Genomic DNA, 27,144 nt, shown 5'->3' with positions numbered 1-27,144 from the left:
GCTGTCTAATCTGAATCCCTCTTAATAATCATATTCATTCCCTTATGTTTCCACTGAGGGTGGACAGAGAAGCAGCAGGAATGGAAGACCCTTTTGGGGGAGGAGTGCTCCCTTTATGTGGTCTGTTCAAACCCAGGAGGACATTTATGAGAGTCCTTTTGTGGAGGAGACAGAAGGCCACCCAGTGACCTCCTACACAGGCACTCTGGGGAAGCATCACCACCCTCTCCCATTCTCTTGGTCCCTAGTATGGCACCTAGGTGCTTCCTTGGCTGGAAGCATTAGCCCATGACTTGGACTTGGGACTGACTGGATCATGGATGGAGTTCTGGCCTTGGGGTGGCTGAGGGCGGTGGAAGGAGCCAAGATGTTCACTCACCGCCCCACCCACCAGGTAAGAGTTTTGGTATTAGAGGCTCCCCCACTACTGTTGCAAGGTTGGCTTCTGTATCACCGATCTCTGTTGGAGGGAGCCCAGTATTGCCCCCTCTCTTGCAGCCCCTCCCCTTCCAACCCTGTCCAGGTATATCCACAACCACTATTAATGTGATTCAATATTCAAGAGTCTTTATTGAAGACTTGGGATGGGACTTCCATCTCAGAGGATGTGGGAATCCCAGTTCAAATGACACAGAATAAACTGGGAAGGGCCAGGATGAACAGGTTGTGGATATGGGAGTCATGGGTCGAAGTCTTATCCCAGATGGCTCAAGGTACAACGGGCTGCCTGGGCTGGAATCTGGGTCCTCCCCACTTCCATTCTGCTGAAAGCTTCTTGAAGGAGCTGGTTCTCCACTTCAACTTGCTAGAGCCTAGCCTCATCTTTTAGTCAATTGGGAAGGCTTCTCAGAGGGAATCCAGTCCAACTGGATGAAGTACATTCTTCTTTTTGTCTGAAAAGAAAATTGTCAAGCGTAAAGAAAAATATTTTTTTTTTTTTTTGAGATGGAGTCTCATTCTGTCACCCAGGCTGGAGTGCAATGGCATGATCTTGGCTCACTGCAGCCTCTGCCTCCCAGGTTCAAGCAATTCTTATACCTCACCCTCTGAGTAGCTGGGATTACAGGCGCACGTCACCATACCCGGCTAAATTAGAAACGGGGTTTTGCCATGTTGGCCAGGCTGGTCTCGAACTCCTGACCTCAAGTGATCCACCCGTCTCGGCCTCCCAAAGTGTTGGAATTACAGGCGTGAGCCACCATGCCCGGCCAAAAACTACTCTTTGGATGGAGACTTTAGAAGGAGGCAGAGGACAAACTTCCAGTGGTCTTGGAAGGAGCTCACTTCCATCAGTCAAGATGAGGAGCTAGGGAAGGGGTCATCACAAAGGGATCTGCCATGATAGTGGCTTGAGTCTAGGCACCTCTTCCAGGTGCTCTATCCAAGGCAATGGGGAGATGAGGGAAATGCCTAAGGCGGAAACTCAGATCCCAAGAACAGGAGAGATTAGGCAGGGAGCCCAGGGGACTTGCTTCAGAAAGGCAGGGAGCAGGCTGCACTTAGGCTAAGGACTAGCCCAGTAGACTTTTGGTCACTTCCACAGCTCCCATGGCCTCTTCCCCAATCCTGTCTTCAACCTGCAAGATGTTTATCATCTCTCAGACTTTACCCCTACACTGGAGAACATGCCAAGAATTCCACCTGTCTACCTGGTCCTCTCTTCTCTCAGTCCCTCCATTTGTGTTTCAGAAGTCAGCACAGCGGGGGAAGGGGACAAATGCTTTGGGGTCTACGAAGCCCCACTTGAAGCCCAGCCCAACTTACCAGTCCTGTGACTCTGGGAAAGTGTCTTAGCCTTCCTGAGGCTTTGATTCCTCCTTCATAAAGTGAGGACAGTATCACCTGGTTTTCAGGGCTGTTGGGAAGATTAGCTGAGATAATGACTACGGAGGGGCTTGCACAACCACATGGGCACAAATCAGGGTCAGCTCCTTCCTTTCTGGGGTGGAGAAGCTATGTCCAGGAAAGGCAAATAAACCCAGTAGGGGCTGCACAGGAATCAGGTGTCAGGCACAGCTGTGGGCACAGCCTTCCTTTCCTGTCCCATCCAGGGTTGGGAGTCAGCAGCTTTGGAAACCCCCAAAGTTCACCTCCCTTGACTTCTCCAAGAGCCTTAAGATCTGAGAAGAGAATTTCAGAAAGAGGAGGGGATCTCAGCCATGGCCAGGCATGGCCCAGCTCCACTTAGACCAGTGTGGCCTTTCTTCTTCCTAGACTCTCCTCAGCCTCTCCCAGCTCACCTCCCTCCTCCCTGCCCCAGCTCCTCCTTCCCCTACCTTTGCCAGCTCTCCAACCTGGATCTTGACAGTGTGGAGGAGTGGGGATGAGAGGTCCGCCTTGCCCATCGCATCAGGAACCCCTCAAATGTAAGGACTCTGTCTTCTCCAAACCTGGGCTCCGCCAGGACTGTTTCCCTGACCCCCTCTTCCTGCCCCGGCCAGCTCCCAGGTCTTGAGGTGGGCCAGCTGTTCCTGAGTGCCCCTCTAAGTCTGCCAGTGTCTCTCCTTCCATACTCCCTTGCCCATTCCTTGCTCTAGATCCTCAGCCCACCTGGGAGTCCTGCTATCCCTTGAGTGGCTAGATTTGGGGGAACAACAGAAGAGACTGGTGTCTGTCAGGGCCTGGGAAGGGGTGGTGGATGCAGCTCCATGCGGTGCCCTCCCCTGGGTGGGGAAGGAGGAGTGCAGATGGAACAGCCTCCCGCCTGTTACACCCTCCCAGTCCCAGACAGAGCCAGGCTCTCCTAGCAACAGTACAGTAGCTGGGAAGTAAGTGGGGTGGGGGAACAATGATATCATAAATTATCCCCAGCCCCTCCCTCCCAGCCCACCCTTCCTCAGTTGAGAATGGCCTCCTTTTTCTCTCCACCTGCTCCTCATTCAGGATTCCCTCAGCAAAGCTGGCCTCTGCTTAGTGCCCCTTATAGATGCCCCTCAAGGTCAAAGTGACCATTCTCTGCCTTCCGGTTGGGGTCCAGAAGGAGGGAACTCTCACTATCCCAGGATCTGAGGCCCTGTTGGAACGTTCCCCGCAAGGCAGGAGCTGGGAGACTGGCTTCCAAAGGGGGAGCCCAGAGGGCCTGGGAGACTATTGCTATTCCATGGTCTCCGGCTCCTGACTCTTTCTGGGGTGCTGATGGGGGCATAGAGGGGGAATTTCAAAGCATTATGTGGCATTTACTCCTCTTCTGTAAACAGAAGGTTTGGGTGGGGGTTCCCAAGACTTTAAGGGACACTCAGACCTCTCACCAAGCTAGGCAAGTCTCAGTTTCCCAATTCTAATAGCTGGAGTCCAGGAACCCTTTTTTTTTTTTTTTTTTTTTTTTTTTTTTTTTTTTTTGAGACAGAGTCTTGCTTTGTCACCCAGGCTGGAGTGCAGTGGCGCGATCTCGGCTCACTGCAAGCTCCGCCTCCCGGGTTCACGCCGTTCTTCTGCCTCAGCCTCCGAGTAGCTGGGACTACAGGCGTCCGCCACCACGCCCGGCTAATTTTTTGTATTTTTAGTAGAGACGGGGTTTCATCACGTTAGCCAGGATGGTCTTGATCTCCCGACCTTGTGATCCGCCCGCCTCGGCCTCCCAAAGTGCTGGGATTACAGGCTTGAGCCACCACACTCGGCCCAGGAACCTTTATGAAGTCACTAAAGCTAGGTGGCATTCCTTCCTTACCTCTCAACTCAGCCATGCCAAGCCAAGAGCCAAAGAGTTGGTGCTACAGCCGTACAGATCTTGGTTAGACATGGAGAAGGACTTCCCAAGACACGAATAAGCAAGATCATGGAATTTCCTGGTTGGAGAGAGAAAAAGTCTGTCGTAGTAGCAGGAAACTGGATGGGAACCTCTTGAATTCTATCTCATTAATTCTTTCTTATCCACATTAAATAACATGTAGAGAGTGTCTGGCACAGAGCCTGACACATAGTAATCCTCCACTTAGACTATTTAAAAAAATCATGTTATTATGAATTTTTATTGGATGGATATCAGGAGAAAGGGATAAATCCCTGGAGACCCATCTCCCACCCTCTAGGAACCCCACAGGAAAATCCAGATAGGAGCTAGTGCTCTGAGGTACAATATGGCAGCCAATTGTCATGGCAACAGCAGAAGAAGGAGTCTGGTTGGTTGTGGGGGCGGTGCTGGGAAGCCAGCTGGTGCCAGATGGACAAACCCAGCAGAAGGCATCCCCAGCCGGGTGAAGCTGATGCCCCGTGCCCAGGGCTCAACCTCCATATGCCAGCCTCAGCCTGGTCCTTCCCTCCAGACCTAAAGGCCCCATTGCTGTCTGTGGGGGATGATGCCAAAACCATTCCTCCTCCTGACTCTTGCTTGTATAACAAGGAATGACTGCTTGGAGACAAAAGACTATCCTGCTGAAGGTCCCCCTGGCCCATAGGCTGACGGATCTAAATAGGTCTGAATTACATTCACTCCTGATGATGCTGAGGAGCCATCACATCGGGGACTTGAGAGGTCCTGAGCAGCAGGATGCACAGGCACCGTCCTGTACACCCAGTGGAGATTCCACAATGGCTTGTGCTGCCTGGAGGACGAGGAGATGAGGGCTGCAGGGAGGGAGCAGGGCAGATTAGGGGCAATGTGGCTGAGCTGCACCCTACCTGTCCCCTCCTCCTGGTATGTTGGGCAGCATTCGCACCTGGCCAGTGGATAAAAGAAGCTGCCATCATGGAGTTCACCACCTAATTGTTAACAACGGGTCCCTCTCGAAACAGCCTCAGCAAGATGCTCACCTCCTTCAGACCACGAAAGCCCCAGCCATGGAGACCAGCCACATTTCTCAGTCAGGCCTCCGTGATGGACTGCACCCGATGATCCATGGCCCTCACAACCCAGGAGGACTTCCTTGATTGCCCCCACCTATCTCAATGGCCCCATAACTGTGTCCCTCTGCACTTAGCATTTAACACTAAACATCTGCACACAGCCTTAGAAAACACTCATTCCCATCATCCTGTTTGATCTTCAGCATAACCAAGGAAGGCAGTTAGGAACCGAAGACATGAAGGGAGTTGCCTAAGGTCACCCAACTGGTAAGTGGGGGAAGTCAGAATTTGTATCCTGACCAGCCTGTCCAATTTCAGAGTCAAAAACCAAAAGCTCCTTCTTTTGCTGTCCTTCCTGTCGACAGAGCCCCACTGACTATCAAACCCAGAGCAGCCTGCAAGCTGAGGTGGTGTCCACCAGCATTCTGCTGCTTCATGCACCCTGAACCCAAACATTCACTAGAAGGGCCACTGCAGGCCGGGCACAGTGGCTCACACCTGTAATCCCAGCACGTTGGGAGGTCAAAGTGGGCAGATCACTTGAGGTTGGGAGTTCGAGACCAGCCTAGTCAACATGGAGAAACCCTGTCTCTACTAAAACAACAAAAATTAGCCGGGTGTGGTAGCAGGCACCTGTAATCCCAGCTACTCTGGAGGCTGAGGCAGGAGAATCGTTTGAACCTGGGAGGTGGAGGTTGCAGTGAGCTGAGATCGTGCCACTGCACTACAGCCTCGGTGGCAGAGCAAGACTCCATCTCCAAAAAAAAAAAAAAAAAAAAACCCCAGTAAAACCCAGTGTGCCCAACAAGGTCTTGGAGGTGGGGGGATGAGAGAAAGGTCTCTACACATTGCTGATTAGCAGTAAGTGACACTGAGGCCAGGCCAGGAGAGGAGCCTCTTCCAGGGAAGGCAAGAGTGGGTGTGGAGACGAGGGTGGCCTTGGGACTCCTTTTTAGCTATGGTCAATCTTGTCTTTCCACCCTCTCAACACAGCCCTCCCAGAAGCGGGATCACTGTGCAGGAGCTGGAGGGAGACCCCATGCTGGGAAGATGAGAGACGCTCAAGCAGGGTCAGTGCCAAGCGGGATCAGTCCCAAGAGCATCAGGAGACAGCATGTATAAGGAGGGGAAAGAAGGCTGGAGAGGCCTGGCAGGATCAGGAGTTATAGCCGGGAAGACATGGGGAGAAGGCAGGGGCAGGTCAGCGCCTTGGTGCTGGGGCCCTGGGGCCTTGGTTGGATGATGGAGAGGAGCCCATCCTGGGGACAGCTGGACCAGACCATGGACGGCCTCACCATGAGACCCCGGCCTGGTCTCAGCTTCTCTCTCCTTCCTGCCCAGACCTGGTTAAAGCCTGAGGCCACCTCTCAGCCCTCCCTTCCTCCAGCCCCATTCCACCCCACTCCCTAGGAGTTAAGCCCCCTCACCTGACAAGGCCACTTCCATGGCCACTCACAGAGAAGTCTTTGTGCATAAGCTGGGCCTGGGGGATGGGCGGTGGTGGGCACCCCCACTTACATTCCGCCCAGCGGCCAGCAGCAGCCTCACCATCTTCCCATCTGCCTCTCCAGCCTCTCATCCCCTTTCTTGAGGAAGAATTCCCTCGGAGACTTGGCCCTGGCTACTACCTCACCCATAACTCCCTCCCTCAGGACGGTTCCAGGACTGAGCTCCTTCTCTGCTGCTTTGCTCCAGCCCCCTGAGCCACACAGCCCTGACCACTGAACCCCTTTTTTTTTCTGAGACAGAGTCTTGATCTGCTGCCCAGGCTGGAGTGCAGTGGTGCGATTTCAGCTCACTGCAACCTCTGCCTCCCAGGTTCAAATGATTCTCCTGCCTCAGCCTCCCACATAGCTGGGATTACAGGCATGGGCCACCATGCCCAGTTAATTTTTGTATTTTTAGTAGAGACAAGGTTTCACCATGTTGACCAGGCTGGTCTCGAACTCCTGACCTCAGACGATCCACATGCCTTGGCCTCCCAAAGTGCTGAGATTACAGGCTTGGGCCACTGCGCCCACCCTCTCTCCTTCCCTCCCTCCCTCCCTTCCTTTCTTTCTTTCTCATAAGAGAGCTCAGAGACCAGCTTGTTGCCCCACAAAGTCAGAGCCAGTATCCCTGTCCCCCAAACCCCAGCAGTCCATCCTCTGCCCTGACCTCAGGGTGCTCACTGTGCTGAGGGACACCAACCTCCTCTTCTCCACATCTCTCCCCAGAAAGCTTCCATAAGCTTGCTGCCCCACCATGTGGAGGGTGAAGGAGGGATTCTGAAGGCGGGTCGTAGAGACATCCCTTCTTCAAGTGGCTTCCAGGTCTTTCATATGTCCTTCATTTGTTTGGAACTGGCTGAGAGCCAGTTAAGTGTCTGGCTGGGCTCAGTGGACAACCAGATGTAGGAGTCCCCATCCCTCCTAGGAGTGGTTATGTGTTGCTCTCCAGCCACACCCTACACTTGGCACCTCTGAGGCTGTCAGCTAACTGCCCCAGCCTCCCTGGTATAGCACCTAAGACGCTTTACAGAGGAACTCCTACCTCTGTTTCCCTTCTCTTCCCAGCAGACTCCCTGCGATTGCCATGCTAGTCCCCAAACATACCCTGCTCTTCCTTACCTCTCTGCCTTCTTGAATGCTGTGGACTGTCCACCATTCACCTCCCCAGACTCAGTAGACTGCCAAATGCCTGTTTTATCTCGTATCGCTTATCCCTTGGCATCCTCCAGGAAGCCTTCCTGAGCTCCCCGCAGGTCTGCAGGACAATGCTTTCCAGACTGTCTCCTAATCATTCGTGTGTCTGTCTCACCCAGTAGACTGCCACTTCCTCAGAGCAGCGTTGTATTCCATGCTCCCCTTGAGCATAGCTCCTGTCACACAAGAGACCCTCAGTGCCTCCTGAATGAATGCCCTGACATGGAGGCAGGGGTACCAGAGGGAAAGGTATGGATGAGAGAGGTGCTACACAGGAAGAAGGTGATGGGCTTTGATGTGGCTGATTTGGATGTGGGGACAAGTCCAGGAAAATGTTCAGGAGTTGAACCTGGGGGCCTAGGAGTTTAATGAGGCCACCGACAGAGGCAAGGCAGCAGAAGCACAATGCAGAGGGAGCATCCAAACTGCCTGGGGAATGGCCCACCTCCCGGGTTTTGATGGGAAGTGGCACTTCTATGCCACTACGGAAACTGAAAACACAGGTACTCTCTGGGCCCTCCTTGCAGCTAGAGCCTAGGCATGTGATCCAGGCTTGGCCAAGCAGATGTACAGTTCTAATCTTTGAACTGGGAGACAAATGGCAGGACCACAGGTGGTAGTTGGCAGTTGGGGGTGTGAATCCAGAGTTTAAAAGAGGTCAAGACTAGGCTGGGCGCGGTGGCTCACCCCTGTAATCCCAGCACTTTGGGAGGCCGAGGTGGGTGTATCACAAGGTCAAGTGATTGAGATGATCCTGGCTAACACTGTGAAACCCCGTCTCTACTAAAAATACAAAAAATTAGCTGGGAATGGTGGTGCATGCCTGTAGTCCCAGCTACTCAGGAGGTTGAGGCAGGAGAATCACTTGAACCCGGGAGGGTTGCAGTGAGCCGAGATTGCACCACTGCACTCCAGCCTAGGTGACAGAGCGAGACTCCATCTCAAAAAAAAAAAAAAAAAAAAAAAAAAAAAAAAGAGGTCAAGACTAAAGAAACGAGGGAGAGAGGCTGGATGCAGTGGCTCACACCTATAATCCTGGCACCCTGGGAGGCCAGAGCAGGTGGATCACCTGAGGTAGGAGTTCAAGACCAGCCTGGCCAACATGGTGAAACCCTGTCTCTACTAAAAATACAAAAATTAGCCTGGTGTGGTGGCACGTGCCTGTAATTCCAGCTACTCAGGAGGCTGAGGCAGAAGAATCGCCTAAACCTGGGAGGCAGAGGTTGCAGTGAGCTGAGATTGCACCATTGCACTCCAGCCTGGGTGACAGAGCAAGACTCTGCCTCAAAAAGAAAAAAAAAGAAAGAAGAGAGAAAAAAAGAAAAAAAAGAAAGCAGGGAGAATTTATAACTTCAAGCGATGGCTGAAGTGATAAAAGTGGTGAGAAGAGTGAGAAGGAAGAGAAAACAAAGTGCTACCAGCAGATCCTGGGGACCACTTCTAGTTAAGGAACTGGTCCATCTGGAGGACTGAATGAATGGAACCAAGAACAGATGATCATGGATATAACAGAAGAACTGAAGGCCAAAGGAAAAGACTGAGAAAACAGCATAAAATTTTCCATAGGTCAAGGAGGACTGGGCTTGGGAAGGGCCAGAGGTCTTTGTTGAGGAGGCTGTGAGTGGCCTCTGAGAGGGTGCAGTTTTACCAGAGTTATAAAGATGGAAACCAGAGTGCTGCGCTGAGGAGAGAAGGTGGAGCATTTCCTCAAGTACACAGTCACCTTTCACAGGCCCCAGAGAGACCCTCAAACTGGCAAATGATACTGCCTGGCCACTCACTCCTCCTGCTGATATTCCCCATTCTGATTCCTCCAGTACTTTTCTTATTACTCACAGTCCTCTAAGTCCTCTGGGAACTAAGCCCTGTGCTGAGGCCTCTCTACCACCCCTGCTCCTGTGCTCAACCTTACATCTTTTCTGGGGGCCGCCATTCCTGGTCTTTCTCTCCTTCCTTCTTTCTCCATCCTCTCTTCCCAATTCCATTAGCAGGAAGATTCAACAGTATTTCTGGTGAGCCAGGAAGTCCTTCTTAGGGCCTCAGTCTCTTCCATGTCCACCAACCAGAGCAGCATTTCAGTGCACACCTGGTCAGGCAGCCATCTTACAGGCGCCAGTTACCTAAGATGGCGGCCTCCCTCACCCTCCGCTTCCGTTCCCACAGCTTTGCCTCCTACCCCTGCCTCTTTCTTTTCGAAGCCTCAGCCCAACAAGGTGGGGGGCCAGGCTGGGGAGCCAAGGCCGGACGGAGGAAGCAAGACAAAAAAGGACAGAAAAGCTGGCCCCTTGGCATCTCTCTTTGGCATTTGAGTCCAGCTCAGGGAGGGAGGGCAGAAAGGAAGAAAGAAAGTAGTGTAAGTTTTTATTTCTGTCCTCTTCCTGCCACCTCCCCCTAGTCCCTCCCCCAACACTTTGATGAAAACAAAATCTCTCCCTTTTTTTCTCTTCTCCAGCCCCCCTCCCCTTTTTTCCTGGCTTTTACCATGAGCCTCCTGGAATGCAAATGAACTGTATTATGCAAATGTATGCAAATCAGGCTTAACGAGCGGAAGGAGGGGGCAGAATGCCTAATGAGTAATGGCGTAATGGCGGAGGGTGCAGATGGAGGGTGGCAGGAATGGCCCCCTCCTCTTCTGTGTTCCCACAGCCTGGAGGTTTGCTGGAGGTAGCCGGGTGTCCCTCACTTCTGGGAAAGAGTAGAAGGTCAAAGCCCCATCGCTTCAGCTGAGAAGGCCTGGGATGTCCTTGGCTGTGGTAGGTGAGGGGCAGGCGAGCTTGGGAAGAGGGGGTTAAGTATAAGGGGCTGGTGCTCACTTGCATTACCTTGCCCAGAGACACTGCATGCACCAGCTTCCTTGCCTATGTGGCCTGCCGATGGCAGAACCCTCAGCTTCCAGTGCTGAAAAGAGGGTGACGCTTATGCATGCCATGGCTTGTGCATCAGAAAGGAGGATTCTCAAGGGAAGATTCCCAGCCAGACCCAGGTTCTTTCTGGGGGTGGGGGTGAAAGCTGTCTCTCTTTGTACTTTGGGAGTGGGGGGGGGGTTGCCATGGCAACATAGCATTGAACACCCACCTCCCCAACATCCAGCCCCAGAGGACCTAGGAGTTGGGGGGGGGATAATGGATTGACATCCCCTGATGCCCCCACCACCTGGCACTGCCAGCCGGAGATGGCAGCATCAAATCCTAGAGAGAATGGTCCCTTTGTTTGTAGGCTCACGGTGTTGGGGGAACAGGCCTGGGCACACAGAAGGGCCTTTCCCAGGCCCCGTTCCAGTTTGCATGACTCCCACTGGCCTCTGGAGACTACTTGTGGCCATCCACTGGCCTCTGTGTCCTGGCAGATGGTTGCCCCCTTGCCTTTTCTCCCATGGGCTTGCCAGTTACTGCTAGGTATGCCCTGTCCCTGAGGCCTTCCCTCCAAACCACTTCAGACAGAGGTAGCAGTCTGTTCCACCTTTTCCTGGCTTTCTTGAACACCTCACATGCCCAGTCATGTATCCTGTCCTTTTTTGCATAGGGGCAACCTGCAAACTCCCCCAACCAGCAACAGGCCCGCTCCACCCAACCGAGGCAGAGAGACTCCTAAAGGAGGTATCAGACAGATAGAAAGGGCCAGGCTGAAAGTCAGGAGCCTGGATCTTGGCATTTCTGCTAACCAGCTGGGCAACCTGATCATACCTCTTCCACTCCCATGGGATCTGTGAAATGAGGAATATAGGAATGATGATATCTAAGGCTCATTTCAGCTCTACGAGATCTATGCCCTCCGTGTCTTATATGACCTAGGTTAAATCATTCTTGAAATATAACTTTCATTCTTCCTACTACTGGAGCAGTCCTTCTCATTCAGACTTCCAAACATGAAGACAAACCAAATTGCCCAGAGACAGAATACCAACTTCCCTCAGCCTTTGCCTCTCCCTGAGACTCCACGGCTGACTGCAAACAACTCCCACAGATTCAAAAATTTAGAGTCTTTGATAGCTGACTGTACAGACAGGAGGGTCCCTCCTAACCCTCTCAAAGGGGGTCAGCACAGCCATCTCACTCACCGCCCGGGAGCTGTCCGTGGTGCTGGATGTGGCTCTGTCGTCCACAAGGAGGAAGGAGGGTGGGAGGGTGTTGGAGCACCCACCCGCCCCAGGTGAGAAACTAAAGGGAAGAGAAGAAGCAAAAACATTTGGAAACAGTAAGAAAAGGGAAAGAAAGATGATACCTGAAGAAAGTTTCTCCTCTCTGAAGACCTCCAAATCGTCAATATTACTTTGAGGAAGGAAGAGCACAAAAGTCATTGAATCTCTGATAAGTTAGCGCGTTCTTCCTCTAGATCCTATTTGGGCATCCACAGGGAGGTGGAATCATAGTCCCTTCCCTTGGGGAGGAGCTCAGATTGAGGTGGGAGATAAAGTACAGACCTCTAAATTCCGTTCTAAATTCTAAGGCTCCTACAAGGAATTTAGAAATAATAATTAAAAAGATATACAACCTGTCTGATAGTATTATAGATATCAGGAGTTTGGGAGGAAAGGTGGGGAAAGGCCAGGGCATGTTTGTGTGTGCACAGTCTGCTCCACCTACACAGGCATATGTGTGTGTGTGTGTTTCCCAGTTGGAGAGGTGAGCCTGCCTCGGTGGTTCATAACCTCAGGTGCACATTAAATAATAATGATGCCTAGGCATCATTTTCTCATACTCTGATTTCATGGGTCTGGGGCTGGGCCCAAACATCAACATTTTTAAAAAAGCTCCCCAGGTGATTCAGTGCATAACCAAGTTGAGAATCACTGACCTAGAAGAAAGCAGGTCAGAAAAGGTGCAGGGGTGAAGCCTGATTAGCTGGAGGAAGAGGCAAAGCAAATATCCCTAAAGAAGAAGGGAATGAATAGGGAGGAGAAAGACAAGCATGTAACTCCTCTCTCCTGGGAGCTCCTGGATAGCCCCTAGGCCTGGCCTGGAGATGAGACTGGCTCAGGTGTTGGCTTGTCTCCTCTGTGCTGTAGAAGCTCAAACCCACCCTAAGGCAATGAGACAAACTGTCTCCCCACTGCAGTCCCTTGTGCAGGAAATGGGCGCAATGACCCTAAGGGGGTGCTGCTGCTCCCCTTTACCCAGAAGGTCCCCAGGGAGGCGGCTGTGGAAGGTAAACAGCAACAATGGTCCCTTTCAGTGTCCAGACTCCAACCCTTCAGCCCAATTAGCAGACACAGCAAACAGCAATTCAGCAGCCTTCAGCCGCTGTCATAACAAACTCAGAGCTGCCTTAATGGGGGGATTAGGGCAGGAGGAGGAGGGGGTGTCACTTTGGCCCTGGGAGAGCCTGGGTGGCAAGGAGGGGGTTCCCCTTTTCCCCTTATCTCTCCTATCTAAATATGCACCCACCCACTCTTCCTTCCATAACTCTGCTCCTCATTCTCCTCAAAGCCCCAAGAATGCTTTTGTAGTTTTGTCTGCTCCTTCCCTCCAGTGATTTGAAGGAAGGTGAAAAAATAAATAACCAGATTCCAACTTTCAAAACTTGAACATGCAGACTTCAAGAAGGACTTTCAGACGTAGGGGACTGTGTGTCTCTGGTGGGTTATCAACCTCAGGAATCGCATTGGGGACTGGGGGGATGTTGGTTTGTGAGGCGAAGGCAGAGAAGACATCCCTTCTTAAAGTCACTCAATTGTGAACATAAGTCTGCATGCTGATAGGCAGGTTTATAGGATTTGTTAATTATAGCCACTACCTAACTTGTCCTTTAATTTAATAAACTGTGTTTTTAGTTACTTAGAATCCAGGAGCTTAATGGCATAAACTTGAAATTATCATTTACACATGCTGTATTTATCTATGTAAGTCAGTTTACCCATCCTAAGTGCTCTTACCAATAAGTCTTAATATCCATTAAGGAGAAAGAAAACAATGGCCATTCTGCCACGTGGACTCCAACCTCTTCCCTTTATCAGACTTCCCAAGGGCTGTGCCTCCTCTCCCAAGTCTTCAGATACTTCCTACCTAGGTCCCGGGAGTCTCACCTTGACTCCCAAAGCTGGAAAAGGAGGAAGTTCCTCAAGTTAAATGTTATGAGATCCTCAGTCAGGAACACGCCCCAGAGCTTCCCTTTTTACATTCTGAAACCAATCATATGCTATCAGTTTTTCCAAACTGTAGCCTTTAACTTCTCTGCAATCTAAGAATTACCCTTTAGCCATGAGTGTCATAACAGTATACGATCTTTTATATAGAATTCTTCATTTTCTGCACACAATAATCCTAAGGGTTTCTTATTCTCCTTATACAAATATCAGAATTGAGGCTCAGAGATTTGTATGCTTGATAAATGAAAACACCCAAACATGAACCTTGATTTGGTCAGATTTGCGGTTTCTATTTCTGTCTCTCCCATGGTTTGCTGACTAGGATGATTCCTGTGACTGTAAGAACTTATCAACAAAACCCTTTCCACGCTTGGAATTGGGTCGGGGGGAGAATTTGTCCCAGAGTGAGGGTGTGGCTGATAATGCAACACTTGGGTCAAATATTTGAGAGAAAATTGCCTTTGGCTTCCTGGACCTAGAATTCAATAGGAGGGTATTAAAATGAGGGGCTGAGGAGAGAAATGAATAATGAAGTCAGCTTAGAATTTGGTTTCCAGTAAAAATAGTAGATGTAGCAGTATCTAAAGAATAGAACTGAAAATTCTTAGACACAGGCAGAGGTGTGATAATACAAGAGAGGAAATTTCCTAACTGGTAACTCTGGTTAGGGCTTTCTGAGCCCCTTTTAACATGGCTTCCCTGCACTCCCGTCCCACAGTTCCCCTGTGGGGTTCAGTTGGAGGAGATGCGATCTGGTACAGAGCGGTTGGGGAGAACTCAGCAGTGTCACTGTGATGTCTGCATTTGGTAACCTCCTTCCAAATCCAAGAATGTCTGTTCCTCCAGGTGTCCCTAATGTCACGACCGAGCTTCCCACCCACCATGGAGGCACACACATCCGACCTCACACCAGGTCACACACCACTCAGTTTCTCACCCTCATAAAGCAGACACACACAGCTCACAAACACAGTCACCCATCACTCTCCTGACAACCCCACCCACACATCCACACGCACACACCATATGCTCACATAAGGCAGACACAAACCCTCACCCCCACATCCCTCCTGGGCTCTATTCCTCCTTTCCACTGAGGTGCTGGTTTTGTAGGGCGTCAGTTCTCAGCCCCCCAGTTCCCTCTATTCTCCTTTGGATATCCTGAGGTAGCTCAAATGCGCTACCTCAGGAGACAACAATAATGATGTAAACCCATCGTGGTTACTGATACAGGTTCTAAGTCTCATGTGAATGAGCCTCAGTGGATCCCAAATTCACATTTCCAACAAGCTACATGAAAGGTTTTTTTTGTTGTTGTTGTTTGTTTGTTTGTTTTTAAAGGAATCCTATCTTTCTTGGTGCTGCTTCTCTCATCCCAGCTCCGCTCCCAGCCCCTGCTCACAGGCAGGGCTGTTCTCTTGGTGCACCTTCCCCCTCCTGTGCCCCATGTCCTCCAATCTTAGCTCAATCCCATCTTACCCTCCCTGCCCAGTCTCTCTCCAGTTGTTCCCACAGGCAAGTTCAGTAGAAAAAGCACTGGGTTGGGTTAGGCCAGGCACAGTGGCTCACGCCTGTAAACCCAGCATTTTGGGAGGCCAAGGCGGGCAGATCAAGAGATCAAGACCATACTGGCCAACATGGTGAAACTCTGTCTCTACTAAAAAAAAAATATATACAAATTAGCTGGGCATGGTGGTGCGTGCCTGCAGTCACAGCTACTGGGGAGGCTGAGGCAGGAGAATTGTTTGAACCTAGGAGGGGGAGGTTGCAGTGAGCTGAGATCACATCACTGCACTCCAGCCTGGTGACAGAGTGAGATTCCATCTCAAAAAAAAAAAAAAAAAAAAGAAAGAAAGAAAAAGCACGGGGGCACTGGGTTGGAAACCACTGAGTAACATCATTAGCAACTCATTTGAGTCCGTGGTTTCTCATTGGTAAAATGGGGTTAATAACAACTATCTCACAATGTTGAAAGAGCAAAGAAAGGGATGCAGGCCTAGTGCCCAGGAAGTAGTGTTAGGAATGATTAGTCCTCGCCTACAACCTGCTCCCTTTCTCCCTAATCCAGTCTCCACCTGCCCCTCCCCCAGAAAACCCAAATTCCAAATGGCTGAGAAAGTAAGAAGCTACTAATCTCGCCTTCCTCTAAATCGCTAAAGGAAGAAGACATATGTATTCTAGGCTCCCTGAAGCACAATTTTTTTGAGTTTGGATTCTCTGATATTTCTCCCACATAATATATAATTGAATCATTATCTTCTAGCTATAAAATCAGGTCCTGGGAGGAAATGTTAAATTTACATAGGAAACTGGAGTCAGTCAAGGTCATTTTGTCCAGTTCTTCCACCCCCTTATTACTCCTTCCTGCCCCGTGTCCTGGAAAGCCAGGTGCAGGCGTATGGGATGCGGAGCTGTAGTAAATGCAGAGGGGGCTACTTCTAGCTTTGGCTACATTGACTTCTATTCCACAAAGTGACTCTAGACTATACTCCTTTCAACTACACCTAAACACTCTTTCACTTAAAATATTTAGGTCAAGCCAGATAAATAGATTCTTTTAGGAAAGTCCCTGATTAATCTCTCTAATTCTTTGCTTTCTCTGGGCAGCATAGATACTAAGCTACACATTCCTTTGTGTTTGAGATCCTCAGAGCTTCTCAAGGCCATTTGTTCTTGGAGATGATTTCCAAGAGTGAAGATGGGGTGGAAAGGTTAGGTGTCCTAAAAAGCCCCAACTCAGCCCCTCTGGTCAGTAATGACAGAGCAGCATGAGGATCTTTCAAAGAGATTGGCCTCAGGTCCTGGGGCGGAAGGAGGAAGGCGAACGCAAATGGAACCGAGATTGCTCTACACTCCACTGCCTCAGAACCCAGACTGGGAAAAAGGTTCTTCTGCCACCCTGTTTACATTTTTGAGCAACCCTCCCACCCCCAGCACCTTCAGTTCTATCTCCACCTATTTTCACATAGACACCCCCATCTTCCAACCAAACTGGATAGCCCTACATGGCTTTAAGGAGCCGACTTAAGCAAAGACCAGTGTTCTCAGGTGACTTCCTCCAAACTCCCCCACCTAGCCATAGCTGTGGACAGCCTGTGGGAAACTGTTCATCAGCTCCCGCTGGAGGGAGAGGCCTGAGCCAGGAGCCGGAATAACTCTGCAGCTAGATTTCAACTGATTTCTCCCTTGGATCAGCTTCCCAATCAGTGACCCAGACTGCCAGAAAAAGCCCCATCCTGAGCGGGGACCACCAGAGGGCACCACAATGAGGCTTCCTTGCTCCCCTCCAACTCTGCTGGGGGAAAAACATGGCACCTGGCTAAAGTGAAATGGGACTGTGACTCCTACCTGTGCCGACTGGGGTGCTGGGGGGTGAAATGTCGCCCGAACCAGTGAGGTCTCTCTCCTCCTCTTGTGTCCTCTGGTGCTGGTCAGTCCTCGCGGCTCTAGCCCCTCGCTCAAGCCTCCCCCTCCGGCCCTTGAGACCGGCTTTCTCCGGGCCCCTCTGCGCAGTGTATGGGGTTATTTTTACTTTCGGTTATCTAGCTTTATGAAGACTCCACACCACTCATACAGCTAGATAACCAAAGATAACAACCAACCCCGCCTCCTGGCTGCTGTCGCCGCCTCTTCCACGCAGCCTCCCGGCCGCCGCCGCCAGCACCTCCTTAGCTTCCCGGTCGCCCGCCAGCGGGAGTAGGAGGGAAGGGACACGAGTGGAGTTGGAGGGGAGAGTGAAGAGTGAAATGAAGTCCGAGATAAAACAACAACAAAAACCTCAGACATCAGGATACAGACACGACAGAGACCAAAAAAGGCGTGGAAAGGACGCAATGACCGGTGGCGTCGAAGACCCAGACCCAAAGAGCTTCTGGTACCCCATTTCCCGCTCTCTCACTCGGGCCAGGAGCAAGAGTTCCGCTGGTCCCAGGTGGAAGGGACGCGCGGGCTTTTCGTGCCACCCGGGAAGACCGCAGGGACCCAGGCAGAGGCCTCCCCAGCCTCGCCGGTTCTCCACTGCCCTCCTCTGGAAGATCGAGGGCGCATCCGACAGCCAGAGCCCTGCCTTCGGCGGAGCCCGAGCCTGGCGCGGGATGGAAATGGGGAGCCGCGGCTCCGGCCCGGCCACGTCGCCAACTCAGAAGGGCGGTGGAAGCGAAGGGGAGCCCGTGTGGGGGAAAGAGCTGGATCCAAGAGGCCGACTAAAAGGGGAAATGGGCAGCCAAACCCAGGAGGTAAAAACCCCGGAGATGCCCTAACAGGAAGCAGGGAAATCCCGGCGACCCAAAGAGAGAGGAAAGGCTGTGAGGGGAGGGTGGGGGCGACCCAGAGACTCCCAAGCGAGTCTCTCGAGGAGAGTCTCGGGAAGAGATCCGGGAGAGTACCCAGGAGAAAGGCGGAGGAGAGGAAAGCAGAGGGCGACCGGGCAGGTGACCAGAGTCCCAGGCCCTGCAGAGCCCCGGAGAAACGGCTTTGTGCAAAGAGGACCAGAGATCACCCAGGGTTGTGAAAATGGCCGGGGGTTCGAGGCGAGCGGTGCCCTAGGGTTGGGCAGGGGGTGCGATCAGGAAAGGGAAACCGCAGCCCCGAAGAGGGTGGGGGCTCGGCCGGCCCCTCGTGGCGGACGCGCAGGCACGCCAGATTCCGAGGCTCTCGCCCACCTAGTGCCCCATGCTGGCCAGGCCACTTACATCGAGCCCAGGGTGCCCATCCGTGCTCTCCCGTGCGGTCCTCCCGGCCAGTTCCCGCCCCTGGAGCGTCAGGGCCCTGAGTCCCAGATGCCGGGGCTCAGCGGACGCCGGACAGAGGAGCCCGCCCTGCTCTTAGCCTCCGCCGAGCCTAGGCGAGCAGGGTGGAGCGAGTCTCACCTCCTCGCTCCCTCCTCTGCCTCTGCCGCGGCTCTGGCCCCGGCGCGCTCCGGCTCCGGACTTTTCATTCATCCTTTCACACTTCCTCCCCAGGCCATCCTCTGATTGGCTCTACCGCGTCTGACGTCACCGGCTCGTTCCCCACCGGCCCCGCCCCTCCCCCTTCCCCGGCCGGCCGGGGAGCGCAATTGGGGCGCCCTTCCCCTCAGAGAATGGGATGGGGGGACTACTACGTCTCTGTGCTGATTCTCAGCCTCTTGCTGCCTCACCCCGAGACCCGCCTGCCACCTCCAATCCATTGCCATTTGTGGTTTTGATCTCCAACCTCACTCATTTTGTAGGTTCTACATTTTCCATTTTGGCCCTAGGTATGCTGCACCAACACCAGGGCACAAAGATAGAAAAGAGGCCAGGTGAAAGCCCCTCAGAAAGAACCAGAGGACTGCAGACTCTACTCCTACCTGCCTCCTCCCATCAGAATATTCTTTGTGCTTCTTGAGTTCTGATCCTTAGCAGACTGTGATCCTAACCTTTTAGAATGGGCAGGAACCTGTCTTCCTGGTTTTCAACCCAAAACAATGAGGGAAAGATTCTGGAAGTTTAGGATTCCTACAGGGAGATGCGGGTGTTGAGCGGTGCTGAGCCCCCTTTTCTGCCTTGCAGAAACTGGAATATCTCTTGAATGTGTTCGCAGCACCAAAGTTCCAGGTAGGGGAGGCTGGGGTGAGGATTCCAGCTGGCATCAGCCAGGGCAAGACCCACAGATTTTCATCCAGCCATGGAGGCCCTTGTTAGCTCCTTCTTACCCTTCCCCAGCATGGTGAGACTCCGACCTCTAGCCCATGGTACAGCTCCAGGTGTGTCTGGAGAGCTGCGGTTATGGGAGGAGGATCGCCCACCAGCAAGGTTCCGTCTGAGATTTTGCCGACGTGGCTCCTTATCTGGCACAGCGCTACATTCCTGGCTCGGCCTCTCTGCGCTGGGAATCAGGGCTGAATAATGCCTGGTCTCAACCTTGAGAGGTATATACTAGGCGGCAGGCAGGATCCAAATCCCGCTGCCCAGTAGAGCTGGAAGAACGAGCTGTGGGCCCCTACCTGAGGTCTGCCAGGGAGCAGCTCGAATTCCTGGTCCCAAGCCACCCTTCTACCCACTCTACTCTCCACTGCCTTACTAAAAAAAAACTATGACTCAGATACCTGGAGCCTGTCAGCCAGATTAACCTGGGCCAGCTCCTATAACCAGCGGTCCCTGAACAGTAGGCCACCAGGGGCGTGCATGAGGGGATGACCAGTTTTGTCATCAGTCCCCATCGGATTGTTTTATCTGCCTGTCTGCACAGCCCAGGACAAAGCCAAGCCTGAAAGCTGTTCTTGGTTAGATGCAAGCCTGTGGGCAGTGGGTTTAATTCGGTGCATCCCCCAAAGATTGGAGAATGTCTGAATTATCGCTTCCACTGATGTTGGCAACATGACTGCTGGGTGGGAGGCAGTTTGGAATAAGATAAAGCCTGGGAGCCGGGTGTTTCCCTACCAGGATGATAATATGGGGCAGAAGAAAACAATCTAATTTCCCAGGTCTCAGGGCGCTCGCAGGGCTGGGCTTGGCATAGCTTTTTCCTTCTGTCAGTTGCCACAGGGTCTCAAGACCCTTACCCAAGGGAAAGGCTTTCTAGATGCTTCCACAATGTCAATTTTTTCACCCTCCAGTACAGGGAACACACCAGCCAATGATGACGAGGGAAGAAAAGAGGCAGAGATAGTGTCCACTCCCTATTTTCTTTCCTCCTGCGCCCTCCCAGGTGCTCTTACAGCTTAGAATGAAGCACTTGGGGAGCACAGCATTGGGGTCCCTGTTTCTGCAGTAGAGTTGTGAAAAAACCCAGAACCCCTCTCAAATATTCTCACAGATAGACCTACCTCCTGGTATGCTGCTAAAGGCATTCCCTAAATGCATACCCCATCCAGCCCGGAAAATCTATAGGCTTTCCAGCCATTACCCTCCGTGACTATAAATCCCCTCAAAGATTTCTCATGAAACCACGCCATACCCATTTCTAGGATCCCCAATACCCTCCAGACACTCCAGCAATTCTAGCTAGGGCCTATGCTTCTCCAAACATACTACCAACTCCCCCTACAAATATCTCCCCATATGCCCTCCCAGGAGATCCCTTAAAAGCACCTTAAGCAAACCTTCCTCCCTATCTACCCCCTCCTCACCAGCACCTGGGAGGCTGGGGCTATTGAGGAAGAGTGGGCTGTTCTGCTATAGCTAAAACTCTCCCCTTTCTCCTCTGTTACCAATTTCCAACCAAGTCCTCTGCCCTCTGTGGGGCCCAGGCTTATCAGTACCACCCCTTATCCTGGCCTGGGCTGACCAAACAGTGCCGTAAGAGGCAACTGGAATCAGCATGAACCTCCTTTCTCTTTCAGCCACTGCTGTATTTTTATTTTTATTGGAGTGGAGAGATAACAGAAAGGTTTTTTTTGTTTTGTTTTTGTTTTTGTTTTGTCATCAGAGGCTCCCCCTCTCCACCTCTATTGGTCAAATTCAGACTCAGCTGGACTTCCTAAAAAACCAAGGTCAAGATGGAAATGGGTATGCTTAGATGTCTTCTGAAAATATATCTAAATTTCTCCAAATAGCTTGATAAAGAGTAAGATCCCTCTGCCTCTTAATGAGGATTTGGGTTCTACATAGGTAGTTCAGCCTAAACAGAGTGTCCAAATACAAGGAGAGACCCCCAACAAAGGAAAACGGAGATTAGTCTAAATTGTCCTGGCACTACCCACATAAAATCCCCACTTCTGTCAATGTTGCTGACGAAGTAATTTTTTGTTTGGTTTTGTCTGGGTGTGGTTGACAACCCAGTCTCCCACCACACCTGCTCAAGGATAAAGGTGAGTAGGGCATCTGTCTTTATTTCCATGGAGAAAGAGCTATCAACCATGAAGGAAGCAGAAAACTCCCCACCACCATGTTAACTGGGATTGGTTTATATACCATTGTTCCAGTTTCAAAAAAGAAACTACCTGGATGGTGGCAAATGAGACAGCCTCTCCAGAGAAGGGACAATTTCACACATATTCTTGTCCATGGTAACTAACACTATGCCTAAAGCATAGTGGGTGCCTAGTAATTGATCAATTAATAGAGATCTGTGTACCGTGAGTGTGTCTGCAAGTCTGCATTTGCCATCAGGTAGATTGAGGGCATTACAGATGGCGAGTGAGGGTCTTGGTAAGTTGTGTGTTCTGTGGGATCTGTGAGGGAGGGGGAGGGGAGAGTTATGTCTATTGTGTTGTGTGTTCGTGACTATTTGATAGCTCCTTTGACCAGAGGAGACCCTTCTACTAATTAGATACAGCAGGCCTATAACAGTATAACAGCTGGAGTAAAATGGGTGCATTAGGTGCCCTTTGGGCTTGGCCCACCAGCTTCAGTATTCCTGAGAAGGTCTCAGTTGGAGTAGAGACCTCTGATTCCAGCACACTGCAGTCAGCTGAAGTGTTCTGTAGAGCGGTGGACTGCAGACCCCACCCTGAGTCTTCCGGGGAAATTTCTAGGGGGCTGTGGGGGAGAGCACATTGATGCCCTGGTGCTGATGTGAGACTGTAAGTGTCTCGATTAGCCTAGGAGCCCGCATTTTTTGCCAGTGCCCATCCCCACCCCCATCCCTTATAGCCCTGATGCCCACCTATTGTCTGTGTGCCTGAAGAGGCCCAAGTAGAGAAAAACATGGCCAGAATTACGCTCTCTGGATGCAGCTCTTGGATAGATCTTTATAATTCAGGTTCCAGAATACATTTTGGCAGTCAAGCACTTTCTTGAAATAGTCAGGTAATTAAATAAAAAGCATATATTTTTTCTTTGTTTCAGTTACCAGCTTAATTTGCCTTGAAGACACAGATGAAAGCTGCATTTGGGAGAGGGTGGATTCAGATATTTGTCTTATAAGTGCATCATTATGAACAATATACTTTTTTGCTATAGAAATCTGCATTGTCTGTGGGATAGTGACAAAAACAAGAATTAGCAGTAAAAAATACTGAGGCTGTGTGATATATATATATATATATATATATATATATATATATATATATATATATAATATCTATTCATGTGGGCAGAAAAGGTAGGAGGTATGGAGAAATAATCTGGAGGATATCATCCCTAAGGATGTCACACTTCTTCCCCATGAGAGTGGTATTTTCCTCCTATTGAGGGGCCAGCTTAAGAATTCCTTGGGCCTGTGTAAGCACTGCCTTCCTTTCCTACTCCCAGTTCTATTCTTGAGCCCACACATTGCTCACTTGCCTGAGAACCTTATGTGTCCAGGGCGGGTGAGAACAAGGTGGCAGAGATGGTAGAGGGTTGGTTGGTTCATCCAGACTGAGTCCTTTCTGCAAGACCCTCAACCATCGGCAAATGGCCTCCTTAAGGGGCATAAGCGTGAGTGTGCAAGGGTGCTGCGCATCACACGCATACGCACACACACATACACACACGTACACATACACAGATGCACACGCACACACACACACATGCACGCACACACACGCACACACATACACATACACGCGCGCCGCGCACACATGCACACATACTCAAACTTATCAACTCAGACCAATGCAACAACAAATCCACAGATATTCCCAGCAGTACCACCTGCCAATGCTTGCAGCTGTATATCCTGGCATACATACCCACTCACAGTTATTTAAGCTCCTTGGGTCCCCATTCACCATAACCCACACTCCTCTTCTTTCTCACCTCTGTTACCCAGATACAAGTATCTCTGTTCCCTTCTCCAACCAATCATCTCCCCCAAGGTCAGTTGGACTCCAACTCTGCCCTCAAGAGCCTACGGGAGAAGGGGAAAGAGTTCCCTGTATCCCCAATGCCTTTCCTCTTTGCCACAGAACTGGAAGCAGGGTGGCCTATCATTGACTATGTAGGTCTTTCTACAATCGGAGTAGACCAAAGTCAGGGGCTGAAAGCTGGAAGAGACAGAGAGTGGGGTAGAGGGGTACAGAGAACAGGAGAAAACATAGGTGAGACAGGGCCAGTTTTCCTTTTCCTCCCCCACCCACTCCACCATCATAAACAATACATAAGAAAATAAATACCCCAAAAGCCGTAAGTGGCCACCTACGATGACACCAGAAAACAAATGAGGCTGCTTCTTCTTGGATGTCCAGCTCCTGTCAAGGAGGAGAATGCAAAGGTTAAAGTCCTTTGAGAAGAAGTCCAGCCTTCTTTCCCTGACAACCCCAGGCTTCCTGTCACTCTCTCAGCCCCTCCTTTTCTCCTAATCCTGCATCTTCAGGACCTGCAAAGTCTATGTTCCCCTCTTCAATCGACAGGCTTGAGGCTGCACAGGGGGATAATGAGAAAAGCCTAGACATGCAGGTAGGGCCTCCGGCCTGGGCCTGTCAGCTCCATCTTGCCTGGGCAACTCTAACCCAGCCTTATCCTCACAACCTCTCCCATCTCCATCCAAAACCTTTGGGCCCAGGGGTTTGGCCCTGTTCAAACAGCCTGTGGAGATCTTAGACTTAAATCTAAAGAAGTAATCTCCTGCCCAGTGGACATTATCTCCTTGCAGATTCCTGCTGCCTGGGGTCTATGGGAGAGCATGCTTAGAGAATGAAGGAGCTAGGGTTAGAGATATATTTTTGTCTGTCTAGATCTAATGCAGTGTAAACTGTAAAATGTTATGCACATTTATGATATTCTCAATCATGTTATCTCTCTAGCTTTCTCCACTCATCTCTGTCGCGACTTATCTACCTATCACCTATCCATGTATGTCTCTCAGGATCCTGTAGTGATCAATTTTCTCCCTCTCTTTTTCATACACACAAAAGGTGTGAAGACAAAGCATTTATTTTTTATTAGTGTTGGATGGGAACCCAGTCTCGGTACTTTATAGTTTTATCTTTCCAGAATTTGGCTATCAGGTTAAATTATGATTTGGGGGAGAGGCATGTATACTGCAGGTGACCTAGCTCCTAAAATACTGTGATGAGTGTTTTTACATGTATATGTGTGTGTGTGGGGGCTGGGTATGCTGGTGACTTCTTCCATCTCAAACTCAATTCCACAACTAATTTTTTTTTAAGTCAGGAAGATAACCTACCTAAATGTAGGAAAGCAGTAAAAAGGGGGGCTGGGGAGCAAGGACAAGCCTTACCTCCAAGCCTGATTTCTAGGAGGGGTGCTTTAAATGCCCCCTCCCCACTTCTAACACTCACAAATACTCACTTGACTCCCGGCCTCAGCTCTGCCAGCCCATCCATTTCATAAAGGGATGTCTCAGTCTGAAATTATCTTCATACCAAAGAAGGGGCTACCCCCACCCCCCACCAATTTGCTGACATGCTAGAAAACAGACATAAGGATGGCTCCTCCCTCCACCCTAATCAATGAGAGTTCTGGGGTCCCTGGGGCAGTTATCCCCCTCATCATTGATCTCTGCCCTGCCACCCCCCAACAACGCATACACAATGCCTAGGGGAACATGGTGATGAAGAACACAGCCCAGCAGGCATGGAACATGTGTGTGTACGTATGATGGCTGGCAGCCTTAGCCTCTCCCAGCAATCTGGACTCTGGGGTTCCAAGAATAGTCTGCTCCGCTCCAGCCTCCACTACCCCACAATGGCCCCAATCTTGTCTCCCAGAAAGCACAGTGTGGGTGGGGGACTAGGGGCAGGAAAAGTGCCTTGTTTCTATATCTCCTGGCCTTCCGTAGGAAACACACACACACACACACAGACACACACACACACACAGACACACACACACACACAGATGCGCACACACACACACATAAAACCCCTCCATTAGATGGGTGTGAAGAGGGTTGGGGTAGGGTTCTCTCCCCTTCTAGAACCTAAGCATTTTCTCCGACACCTCACTTGCCTTTAGGTTCCACTCAGCCCCTTTCCCACCTGCCAGCTCATACCATAGAAAAGGGGGGAACGGGGGGATTAAATTAATCTAAATCCTATAAAATGTTTTTGGATTGTTCCCAATTACGGTCTCCACCTTTCTTTCATGGGGGGACATCTGGCTCCTTTCCCCCCATGCCCAAGTCCCTCAGACTTTGTCCTCTCCTAAAAGCTGAAGTCTCTAGGTCAGAAAGGAATAAGAGCCAGATGGAGGAAACAAGGTCAGGAGTCCAAATACAGAACCATTTTTCCCCTTCCTTCCCATCTCCACTACAGTTTCCTTCCCTCCCATCTCCACTACAGTTTCCTTCCTGCCTCTCCTCTGGTGCAAGCATTAAGATGTTGACCATGTCTGGCGGAGAGAAGGGAGGGGCAGATTAATAGGATCAGTAGCACCGTGACCCTAAAGCCCCCCTACAATCCCATTGACAAACTTAGTGAGCTGTCTCCAGCCAGCATGGGCTGGGGGAAGGAGGGGAACCAGGAGCCACTCTGGGGCGGGTGGGCAGAGCCACTGCCTTGGGCTCAGCGATAGGTACCCAGGAGGCTGGAGGTGAGAGCCCTGCTGCCAACTCCACCTCTATACACATACCTCATCTATTTTGGGGACCCCCTAAATCTTTTATCAGCCTTTTCTTTCTGTGATGATTTTGCACCAGCCTCCATTAACCAGTAGGTAAAGTAGGAAGGTTAGGGCGTCCTGACTGATTTTAGGGGATCTCTTCCCACTCCCAACCTAGATGTCTGAGGGGGCTGGGATCCTCCCTGGACCCGAATGGGCACTTACCAGGCTTCTGTGAGGAGGAGAGACTGTTCGGGTGGCCCCTGCGGCTGGACTGCCTCTCTCCCCCCAGCTCCTAGCCTCTTGTGGAGTGGAGGATGCAGCTCCGATGACGTAGCATCTGTCTATCCATTCAGGAATTTCGCTTGCCTCTCTCTTTCTTTCTCTTGCTGCTCTCCCTGGAAAGGCAGTAAAAAGGGGGTGCTGCCCCTCTCTGGAGACACTACCACCACCACCACCACCAAAATAACAGCCCACTCTGACGAAACCCCTCCTTCTTCCTTCCAATGCCTGTGTGGGCAGGGGTCTTTGTCACCTCCACTCTGCTTGCCACCTCCCCTACTGCCTTTTCTAACCCGAGGCAGGAAGAAGGGGCTAAGGGAAGCTATTGTTCCTCCAGGCCACCCTCATCCCCAAGGGAAGCCAGAGAAAGGGTGTGACAGAAAGACTTGGTCCCTAGTCTCCGAGTTTTAATTCGCTTTGGAACTTGAGAGAGTGATTAAGTGGTGTATGGAGGGTAAGGTGAGGAGCTGATGAGGAGTCATGGCAAGGTGACACAGTTTGCCATTTGAAGGCTCAGGGCGTTCCAGGCCCCCCTTCCCAGGCCTCCCCTCAACTCCTTTCGTGGTCAGCTTAACTAATCACAAATCCAGATCTTACTTGTGAAGGAGACAGTGACAGTCGGAAGATGAAGGCTGGGAGCTGGAGGGGGGCGCATCTTGCAGGGAGATGAAGGCCAGCACTTGGAAGTCTAGACAAGAGAAGAGAAGGGGTGGGACCACAAAGTCAAAGTGGGAGATAAATTATCTTTTTCTTAGAGGAGGGAGAGGAGTTTGGGGGTTGGTTTCCAGGGCTGGGGTCCCGATATTTGGTGGAAGCTGGGGCCCAGAATGGTACAATGGTCGGGTCTCTTTTCTCTCTCTAACCCCCACCCTCAGCCCCTCCCTTTTTCTCCCTCCCACTCTTCCTGGTCTGCATGGGAACT

At 51.1% G+C, this 27,144-nt stretch overlaps 1 protein-coding gene across 9 annotated transcripts; it reads right to left on the bottom strand.

The window, feature by feature from the left end:
• Nucleotides 1-545: 545 nt before the first annotated feature.
• On the bottom strand, nucleotides 546-26,369 carry C8H1orf61 (chromosome 8 C1orf61 homolog). 9 transcript variants are annotated; one of them, XR_004058996.1, is made up of 7 exons: nucleotides 18,243-18,457; nucleotides 14,609-14,731; nucleotides 11,524-11,623; nucleotides 10,926-11,169; nucleotides 4,430-4,563; nucleotides 3,668-3,785; nucleotides 546-893 (listed from the first exon to the last, which is right to left on the bottom strand). XR_004058996.1 is itself a non-coding variant. In XM_030937093.1 (5 exons), exons 1-5 carry the CDS (start codon nucleotides 18,260-18,262, stop codon nucleotides 830-832), a joined length of 270 nt encoding a protein of 89 aa, XP_030792953.1. In that variant the 3' UTR covers nucleotides 551-829. The 9 variants fall into 9 exon arrangements, 4 of the variants coding, with proteins under 4 accessions (XP_030792953.1, XP_030792951.1, XP_030792952.1 ...); XR_004058999.1 differs by lacking the exons at nucleotides 3,668-3,785; nucleotides 4,430-4,563; nucleotides 10,926-11,169; nucleotides 14,609-14,731; nucleotides 18,243-18,457 and adding exons at nucleotides 13,489-13,584; nucleotides 23,552-23,626; nucleotides 26,166-26,338 and having other exon boundaries at nucleotides 551-893; XR_004058997.1 differs by lacking the exons at nucleotides 3,668-3,785; nucleotides 4,430-4,563; nucleotides 10,926-11,169; nucleotides 14,609-14,731; nucleotides 18,243-18,457 and adding exons at nucleotides 10,280-10,364; nucleotides 23,552-23,626; nucleotides 26,166-26,338 and having other exon boundaries at nucleotides 551-893.
• Between the last annotated feature and the right edge of the window lie 775 nt (nucleotides 26,370-27,144).

Source organism: Rhinopithecus roxellana, chromosome 8 (assembly GCF_007565055.1).
Source record: "Rhinopithecus roxellana isolate Shanxi Qingling chromosome 8, ASM756505v1, whole genome shotgun sequence".
Classification (NCBI taxonomy): Eukaryota; Metazoa; Chordata; class Mammalia; order Primates; family Cercopithecidae; genus Rhinopithecus; species Rhinopithecus roxellana.
Note: the sequence above shows the minus strand (reverse complement) of the source record. Positions and strands in the feature narration are given on the sequence as shown.

Coding starts and splice junctions, on each gene's coding strand:
- C8H1orf61 (XM_030937091.1), bottom strand. CDS start 18,262: ATGGGCACCCTGGGCTCGAT. Junction 11,624..18,242: donor ATGGGCACCCTGGGCTCGAT/GTAAGTGGCCTG, acceptor TCTTCCCTTTAG/TTTCTCACCTGGGGCGGGTG. Junction 4,564..11,523: donor CCACGGACAGCTCCCGGGCG/GTGAGTGAGATG, acceptor CCCTCCCTGCAG/CCCTCATCTCCTCGTCCTCC.